The sequence below is a fragment of the Liolophura sinensis genome, chromosome 12 (genome assembly GCF_032854445.1).
Source record: "Liolophura sinensis isolate JHLJ2023 chromosome 12, CUHK_Ljap_v2, whole genome shotgun sequence".
Lineage (NCBI taxonomy): Eukaryota > Metazoa > Mollusca > Polyplacophora > Chitonida > Chitonidae > Liolophura > Liolophura sinensis.
In genome coordinates this window covers 10,129,796-10,140,013 of record NC_088306.1, presented here as the reverse complement: position 1 = coordinate 10,140,013, position 10,218 = coordinate 10,129,796, and the positions used below count along the sequence as shown (strand labels likewise).

The 10,218-nt window shown below is 40.6% G+C and overlaps 1 protein-coding gene across 1 annotated transcript; it reads left to right on the top strand.

Annotated features, from left to right (window-relative positions):
- Window positions 1–3,789: 3,789 nt before the first annotated feature.
- Window positions 3,790–7,145, top strand: LOC135479680 (uncharacterized). The gene is made up of 2 exons (XM_064759584.1): window positions 3,790–3,860; window positions 6,042–7,145. Exon 2 carries the CDS (start codon window positions 6,045–6,047, stop codon window positions 7,143–7,145), a length of 1,101 nt encoding a protein of 366 aa, XP_064615654.1. The 5' UTR covers window positions 3,790–3,860; window positions 6,042–6,044.
- The last annotated feature ends 3,073 nt before the right edge of the window (window positions 7,146–10,218 follow it).

Below are 10,218 nucleotides of genomic sequence, written 5' to 3'. Positions count from 1 at the left end.
TCCAATCCCAGCTTTCATTTCTCCCCCTGACAACCGCATGATGTGCATATATTAAGTTGTGTGGTGGCCCCCTGTTGGCAGCTGTAGACCATAAGCCCTTGACCTACTGAATACGGTCGTGCCGGAGAATCCAGCAAAACCAGTGTATTTATTCCGTTTTCTCCTAGTGCGTTTTTTTTTTTGTTTTTGTGGGGGTTCTTTGGGGTTTTTTGTGGTAATGTTTTTTAGATGGTATTCCATTTGCTGAAACGTGATTTTCTAGGAAAAGTATCGACAACCTTTCGTTAAAATATGTGTCTAGTTCCCAGTTAGGCACATGGTGGTTTCTCTGTTTTCTTTCTCCGTGATGACTGGTGGTTAAAGCTCTGCCTCGCTGCCACTATATATATAGGGCTCTTTATATCAATGCATCACTTGTTCGACTTGTATTGTCACTAGTTTAGCTACGGCTTTAGCTGAGGGGATTTCCAGGTACAGTGACGGTTAAAATGGCTAACGTGTTAGGAGCCTTTCACCATTGTGGTCACTATGAGTACAAGTCCAGCTCATGCTGGCTTCCTCTCTGGTCCGTACGTGGGAAAGTCTGCAGCAGCCTGCATGTGGATGGTCGTGGGTTTCTCCCGGGCCCTGTCCGGTTTCCTCTCACAATAATGCTGACCGCCGTCGTATAAGTGAAATATTCTTGAGTACAGCGTATATCACCAATCAAATAAATAAATAAATAAATAAATCCAAGTAAAGTGCGTAACGAAGGTTGGTGCGTTACTGTGGACTGCCGTTTCCTACACCCACAAATCTGACCGCAGTAATAAGTGAAAAAATCTTTAAATTGAGAATGGCGCTGAACTATGGAACCGCAGAAGGGACATAATTGTATAATTTTTTTTTTATCCGTCGGACAAAAACAAGGTGAAAAAAAACAAATACATATATATATTCTGCTAACGCGGGCAAAGTACTTTCCAACCAACCAAAAAGCTGATATTTGAAATACTAGTGTCTCATTGGCCGCTAAGTCGGGGAAAATTACTTTGTCCTGAATAAACTGATTTTGTTTCTTTATTCTCAACTTTTTCTACGGCCAAATAAAAGAGAATTTATTCAGTAAACTTTTTTTCACGGGGGACAGTACTTTCCGGAGTGTTAGTGATCCAGCCAGAGATGCGTTTATTTAGAATGCAGCATGTCCATTGCGTCACTAAGTTAATTTACCCCGAGTTACCTGAATTATTCCCGAGTTAGTCAATGGCGTGCATCACCGCTTGCTTTAGGATCGAAATTTCTGATATGCTCGGGAATAACTCTGTGAACTCGTGGAAACTTAATTTCCAGAATATGGCAGAATAATTATTTTATTCTCTTTTTTTGTTCGATGGCTAAAATGTATAAGATATGTCCTTCCACGGTTCCGTACTTTCGTGGTTCCGTAGTACAAACACTAATCAAATATGTAACTAAAAGTAATACCACCTTTGTCCCCCTGAATTGCGAAACGACATGAGATAAAGATAAACTTTCAAAAGTGTGCGATTTCTCTTCTTTGGACTTGATTGATCACAACAGATGTCACAGAGGTCAGTAGCTGAAGACTCACCTACCGGAGCATATCTTGGTCGCACAGGATATATATATATATATATATATATATATATATATATATATATATATATATATATATATATATATATATATATATATATACTCTACGTTCTCCAGCTGTTTGTGGAGACGTAGAGAATATATCGTTTTTACTGTTGATGTATATATAGATTTCATCAAAATGTAGAATACGTATTAGACTGACGGCCTGACCTTCTCATACAGAATATGCGAAAAAAAAAAGCTGCTTTTAAGATGCTAGAAACGATTCCTTATCTTTACTGAAAGTTTTGAAACTGGTTCATGCAATCATGAGTTTTATGGTTTTTGTGTATGTTCTTTGTTCTGTACAGGCTACATATTGTTTGGCCGACTTCTTGCGTAAGACCGTTGTTTCTATCCTTACAGCGCATGCGTCGCTCTCTACGTTTTGATTTACATCACTGCAACCACGTGCAAATTTTTGCACAGAAATCTTGAACAACGCCGAGGTCACTGGGGTCACGGTGATGAGGCAGGATCGAGGAGAATACACAAACAATTCGTCTCAAGACTTTATACGCATTCATGAGTATGCATTCATTTGATCTAGAGTATGTACAACATAGTCCTAATCAAATCCTAAAACAATTTTATTGATGGACGCTGATTAAATAGTTTGACTATGTCCAAACAAGCCTGAGTGCGTGTCACAGGCTCCAAAGTTCAAGCTTGTCTGGTGGTGGCAGTGATATCAAGCGAAATTAAGGTAGAGAGCGACGCATGCGTTATGAGTAGAATGCATTACTTTGTTCACTTAGTTGCTGCATCATCTTACTTCCGGTACAGTTTTATATCTCTCTGGCTTCATCGCTGTGATTTTCACAAATATTGTAATTTAATACCTTGAATTCGTACGTCATTAAAATCATCTTGAAACCAGTATCACTGCCATATATATATACGTGATCATAGATTTCATTTTTTTAATGATTTTCACAAACTACATACAGTAAAGATGTTAAATGCTCTTGTGGCAGCACTGCGACAACTTTGTAAAACGGGCCCCGAGTAAATGAACGGTTCTACAGATTGCAAAATCAGTAATTAAAAAAAGGGTTCATTTTATTTGTCATTTTGAATGTCGCAATCCTATCAGAGGCAGTACACTAAAAAAATTAATCCGTAAAATTTAACAGAAAGTCTGTTGTCTGAGGGATGCTAGAATGTTTTCTGTTATTATAACACAATGTTGTGTGATATTCAACATAATATCCTGTAAGACTAATAGAACATAGTTATGTTGAATTTATGGAATATGAGTTTAACAGAATAATCTGCTATAATAACATAATGCATTCTAGCATCACTCAGATAACAGACTTTCCGTTAAACTTAACAGATTAATTTTTTCAGTGTATAGTATAGATACTATTTTCCATCAGAGATAGGCAACCCTGAGATCACGTAAAACGCAAGTTTGATCTCCCAACCAAAGGGAAATATATAGGCTATCAGCTTGGGCAGAAATACCTCTGCCTCGTTGTTCACATGGTGTTAAGTAGTTAAATGGATACTCAATTGGCACTGATTGGCTGGCTGTGGAGATAAGGGTCCAGCCCCGGTTAACCCTGCAGGCCGAAGTGGTTAGCACGCCAGCAGGGCGCAATGACCCAGGAGTCTCTCACCAATGCGGTCGCTTTGAGTTCAAGTCCAGTTCATGCTGGCTTCCTCTCCGGCCCTACGTGGGTAGGTCTGCCAACAACCTGCGGAAGGTCGTGCGTTATTCATAAGAACGGTGTAGAACACAAATCAAATAAATAAATTAAACCCTGCAGTCTTGGTCACGTTCGACTAAAATCTGCCTTCCCTAAAATTCAGCTTATGTTAGACATATCCTTACTCTCTCTAATACAGACCCCTATAACCGGTAGACTTAAGGCCACCGCCTCTGCCTAAGGTGAGTAGCATAGACCTTTCACACCAGCCAATCAGAATCGATTCTGTTTCAGTTTAATGCACAGGGGTGCCGCCGCTACACGATCAGTATTCCAGATTTTATAGGACGAGTGTCTCCGATAATAAACGACTGATTGACGTCATCCGCGAAGTTCATATCTAATTTCAAGTGGAGGAGACAGGGTGACTGTTTTTCACATGATAAGCTATTTTTATATTTTAGATCACATATAAAATCGGCTAAGTTTACGTCTAAAACATAAGCCACTCTGGAGGATCACACCATTTAAGTGAAAAAGAAAACTCGGACTACGATATAACAGGTAAGAAAGAAGTCTATATGATCATAAGTCGTGTGCGATGCTATGGCATATTTAATGACGTGTCACAACTCTGAGATGCCCCCAAGATTTATTTTTTGGGCTACAAATCCTATTAACATGATTTTATTTGATTTATTTATTTGATTGGTTTTTTACGCCGTACCGGTACTTTAGAATATTTCACTTATACGACGGCGGCCAGCATTATGGTACATGGGAGGCAATCGGGTTCAGCTCGGCGGAAACTCACATGCTTCCGCAGGTTCCTGATGTGTCTATATAAGACAGAAAACTATAGGAGTTAGTACAAATCAGTAAGTGTCAATATGGTCCGAGGGGGTTAGCGCGGCGCAATGTCCCAGGAGCCTTCCACCATGCTGACTTCCTCTCCGGTCGCACGTGGGAAGGTCTCTCAGCAAACTGCGGATGGTCATGGGTTTACTATTCTATAATATTGACTATGATCATTTCGTTTGCAATTTATATCTATAAGCCCTATATACGAGGGACTCCTTCCTAGTCATGGGTGTATCCTGTAGATGTATATTAAATGTCACCATAACTACAGGCAGACATATAAACTCTGTCAAAAAAGAAACGCAACCCCCGTATTTTAGAGATTTTAATATTTAGTTTTAGGACGGCACAACTTTTTTCTTATTGAAGACAGAAGTCAGAAATTTGGCAGAATAATAATCAAGATGGTCATGTTTAAAACTGTCTTTTCAAAAGTCATCTCACAGACACCAGTTGCTCACCAGGGGGCGTCTTCCTCAGTATCTCCTATGACCACCACGAGCTGCAATCACTGCACGGCATCTCCTTGGACAAGAACGGATAAGACGCCGGATTCTCTCCTGGGGAATGGCCCTCCACTCTTCCTGTAACGCAACGGCGAGCTGTTGAAGCGTCTGTGGCAGTGGCTGAAGTTTACGCACGTGTCGATCCAGAGTATCCCACAGGTGTTCAATAGAGTTGAAGTCTGGTGATTTAGAGGGCCACGGCAAGACATTGACGTTGGAATCCTGCAGAAAGCTCATTGTTGCACGTGCAGTATGAGGCCTGGCGCTGTCCTGTTGAAAAAGATGTGTCTGTCGGTCAATAATCGGGAGAAGGTGAGGCTGTAACACGTGGTTGATGTAACGTTGGGCTGTCAGGTTCCCTGGAACGATCACCAAGTCTGATTTCTGGTTGTACGAGATGGCTCCCCAAACCATAACACTGCCTCCGCCAAATCTGTCCACCTGCCGGACGCAGATGGGCGCAAAGCGTTCATGACGTCTCCTATACACACGCTGTCTTCCGTCGTGACCTGTCAAAAGAAAACGGGATTCATCAGAAAACCAGATGCGCCTCCAGTTTTGTAAAGTCCATATCCATACGTTGTTGCACCACCTGAGTCGTAGGCGTCGATGTAAGAGGCGTAGTACAGGTCCAACAACTGGTCTACAGGCACGTAAACCCGCTTCTTTCAGACGGTTCCTAATCGTTTGAGCCGACACTCTCCTCAAACCTGGTATTTGTGTGGCAGTCACGGTTGGTAGGGCATGCCGATTACGCAGGTGAAGGACCCGGATGTACCGATCTTGAAGTGGGGTCGTGATTCTTGGCCTTCCACTTCTCGGGCGATCGTTGGTCGAATTAAAGTTGCTGTAACGGCTCCAAAGTCGGGATATCGCTGTTTTGTGAACATTTAGGTGTCGTGCAATAGTACCAAAACTTTCTCCGGCTTGAAGACGACCAATGGCGATATTTCGGCAGCACTCAGTCGCGGCATTTTACCGACTGCCTTTCGTCGACGAATGAATGAATAAAATACGAAAGCACATGGGCTTTTATACACCCCCACACTATAACTGCCACTGACATGATTTGCATGTGAATGGTTCTGTGTGCGACGTCAACAGGGTCAGTCCATGCGTTGTGACGTCATAAGCAATAAAATACACTTAGGAGAGAAAAGGCAGTTGTTTGGATGGTAATCTTCATTAAAAACGTGTATAATTTCATTACATTTGGCTAAAATTTAGTTTGGAAGCAATAACTTTATTCGAACGAATTTTTGATATCCGAGGACAGGGGTTGCGTTTCTTTTTTGACAAAGTTTACATATATTTTAGAATTTCAATTGCCATGCATGAACATCCTTTCTGCATAATTAAAATAAATGATATGCTACAGGACATGAAGATACTTCACCAAGCGGCCTGTTGGAAGGTTAAGCCTAAAGATGACGCTGTTGTCAACAAACACAGCAAGAGGCAGCGAGTCAAAAAGAACGACGACGACGACGGTGTTGGATACATCGTGATCAGACTTTGGGGACTCACTATCGGCATTGTTGCATTCGTAGCCTCTTATTACCATATGTACGCGACTAACGACCGTTTCGGAAGGTTTCCCCTCACGGACACGCTTGACTTGGCAGCCACTCTAGGCGGATTCACCAGCAACCTCTGTCAAAATGTCCATGTGTATGCTAACAGCCGCTTCGATACCTTCAACGCCTATCTCTTACAGCATGGAGCGGAGTTCGACAGACACACAAGGAACTTGTTCAACGTGTCAAGCAGTTACACCATCAGGTCTCTATGGGACTCACACATGCAATCCTTTTACTTACTAGGAGGTTCCGAGGTCAGCGCCAACATCTGTTTTGGCAACATTCGGGGGATGAAACTCAACGCTAAAGCCCTGGTGTTCAAAGGAAAATCTGCTTATGATGCATGGAACGGCGACAAGACCGATTTCTCAGCCGCTTTGCAAGTCCACGAGTTAACCTTCAACAATACTTGCGAAGGCTCCTCGCCATTGCGCTTTTCTTTGGAAGCCACTGATACCGACGGTTACTATTTCATTGTGAATGTTTCCTTTCCAAGATACCCTTCCAGTGATATACACCTGCCTGTCCAAGTGTTCTATCACTTAAACCGCGTCCGCTATGACTTGGCGCCAGCTCAACTTATTTGTAAAGGGGTGACCTCCTGTATTGTGCCGTTAAATATTGGTACTTCTCAAGACATCGTGCTTAAGTTTGAAGAAGGTCTCTACAGCGACTATTTCCTTCAAAGCCATTGCGAAAAAAGAGTTGTCTATTGGTTGCTGATGTTCTGCGTCCTCCCTGTTTCCATAGCAACCAGTTTGTCTGTATGTTGTTGTTGTTGTTGTCACTGTCTTGATAGCCGGTCGTCCAAGAAAAAGTCTGTTAAGCTAAAAGATAAAAAGACTGAGTCCCAAAAAAATGGTCATGAAACAGTCGGAACATATGGGACATTGAATAATTAATCTATAGTTGACATCGATAGTTCTGGCGCGTTTGTAAACACATATCCACCTGGCCGAGACAGCGCCAAGTATTAAAACAGAACCTATGGCATTCTTCACGATATACATATATCGCAAGGGCCTATATAGCGTTCGAATCCAAATGCAAGTCAAAGGTAGGTCGGCTGAATGTGACAAGAACGTTCACTCAGCTGTAACTGTTAAACAGGGACAAACCATTGATTATGCATATTATGGTATACCTGTTCACAAGTGACCACAATTGATTTGAGCACAGTAACGATATCTAATATCCAGATCCACTACATGTGACTATTAGGCCTACTTTTACTTTGTAACTCACCTAGATGCGTATACGTGGGTCATTTATGACTTTCGATTTTGATAATATCTGTGTTGAACATAGTAGACGCCACCTTACCTTGTGTAATATACTGACGCAAAGCCATGGCCAATTGTGGCGTGATATTGTCAAGAATCATGGTGGTCCAAAATAACATAGCTCTGTTAAAATTCCAATTTTCGTACACATATTTAATAGACAATTATAAAATAGTGAAAAGTTCGGATTTCCAAATTTATACGTAAGTTTGAATTTCACCAGTTTTACTATACTACTACAGGAATTGCATTAGGATGGTATTAAGATAGCTGCAATGTGCATTTCTCTAACCTCCAATATACATACTAATAATACTACAATATCATAGTTGCGCCGCCGTCATGAAGGAAATATTCTTGAGTACGGTGAGTTCAAGTCCTGCTTATGCTGGTTTCCTCTCTGGTTGAACGTGTGGTGGTATGACAGCAACCTGTGGATGGTTGTGGGTTTCCCGCAGGCTCTGTCCTCTCCATAGCATATCATAATACTGGCACCGCCGGAGACGTGTAATATTTTTGAGAACGGAGTAAAACACAAATCAAATAAATAAATGAACAAATCAGATACATTGCAAACATATAATGAAATTTCCATGTTTCAAAATGGGAAAATAAAAATAAAACCTCGTTGACCTTGGTTACACTGAAGTATTCTTGACTTTACGTGTCTTTAAATTTCTTTTAAGTTCTTAGAACCTTCTTAAAATCCATTCCCTCATAAAATTAATTTACAAATTTTGGTTCATGTGGTAAAGCTACAATCTTGATTGTGGTTTAACGGCATTTTCAATAATATTTCGGTCATATCAGGAGGGTTTCTCCTTGCAGTAGGCCAGGCCCAATGCTCACATAATTATAATGCTGCCTCACTGTAAAGCCATGCCTGAAACACCAGACATGGCACCCACAGCAGCCAGTACTAAAACAAGATGACCACAAGAACAAGGGTTTAGTGATACCTCTATACTTTATTTATTTATTTAATTGATGTTTTATGCGGTATTCAATAATATTTCACTTATACGACGGCTGCCAGCATTATGGTTGGAGGAATCCGGATAGAGCCCGGGGGAAACCCAATACCACCCGCAGGTTGATGGAAGACCTTCCCACATACGGCCGGACAGGAAGATATCATAGCTGAACGAACTCACAGCGACCGCATCGGTGAGAGGCTCCTGGGTCATTGCGCCACAGAGGCCCTGATACCTCTTTATACCGTAATCTATATGCAGCTATACGCACAGTGCAATGTCCAAAAAGCCATGATCATAAGATCTTCTCTTGTTGTATAACATAAAAAGACTACATCATAGAGAGTAAAAATAGTGCAATGACGACAGTGTCATGGTTAACGAATGGTGACACGTATTACCGGTGAAATCCTGTCAATTTAGGTCAGTCGGGGTTTTATTCCAACTGTTTATGTATATGCTTAGAAGTGGCAACATACTGTAGCTACCAGCATCATGGCTTACGCAAAATTGAAGGGGACAAAGCCACGTGATTTTTACAGTTGCAAAATATTAGACGTCAATATAACCATGTCTACAAATGTTTTCAACGCATTATGCCTGTACCGTGAACCCACTTTCACAATATCCGTGGCCAGGGTCAATACGTCAGTCTATAGAGATAGCCGTGTATGTCACTACATCGCCTAAGACTGGGACCTAAGTACACTCAAAACATGATTCCGTTAATCTTAACAGAAAGTCTGTCTGAGTGATGCAAGAATGTATTCTGCTATTGCAGCAGATTATTCTGTTGATTATAACACACAGTCTATTAATTCAACAAAAATATTCTATTAGACTAACAGGAATTGAATATGACAGAAAATTGTGTTATAATAACAGAATACATTATGGCATCATTCAGACAACAGACTTTTGTTGAAGTAAACGGTTTTATTTTTTTTAGTGTATAACCAGGTCTGTGCTGTTTCAAAAGGTCATCTTGGCGAGATTTTCAACACGTTTTCGGTGGTACATTATGAACGTTAAAACCATTAAGCCTGTACAGGTTGACTTAGTTTTGAAGGCCACATATTCATGATAAAAAAGTTTCTCTTAGCATACTGTATAAACAGGGAAAGTATAACAGAAAAAATAAAGCTTTCATTTTATTTGTCATTTTGAATATCGCAATCTCAACACAGGCAGTGCACTAAAAAAAATTAATGTACATTTCTCTAACATACAATACACATGACCCACTGCAGTATCACAGCTGCCCCATCGTCATGAAGGAAATATTCTTGAGTACCATGTAATAACACCAATTAAATACGCACCGATGTGGTGGCTTTAAGTCAAATCCTGTTTGTGCTGGTTTCCTCCCTGCTGGAACGTGGGACGGTATGACAGCAACCTGGTTGTGGGTTTTCTGCAGGCTGTGCTGTGTTTCCTCACATCATAATACTGGCCGTAGAAGTGAAATATTTTTGAGAACGGCGTAAAACACCAATCAAATAAATAAATAAATAAACGAATCCAATACATTACAAAAAATATAACGAAATTTGCAACTTTGAAAATGGGAAAATAAAAGTAAAACCTCATTGACCTTGATTACACTGATGTATTCTTGACTTTATGTCTTTAAATTTCTTAATTTCTTAGAACCTTCTTAAAATCCATTCCTTCATAAAATTAATTTACAAATTTTGGTTCATGTGGAAAAGCTAGTC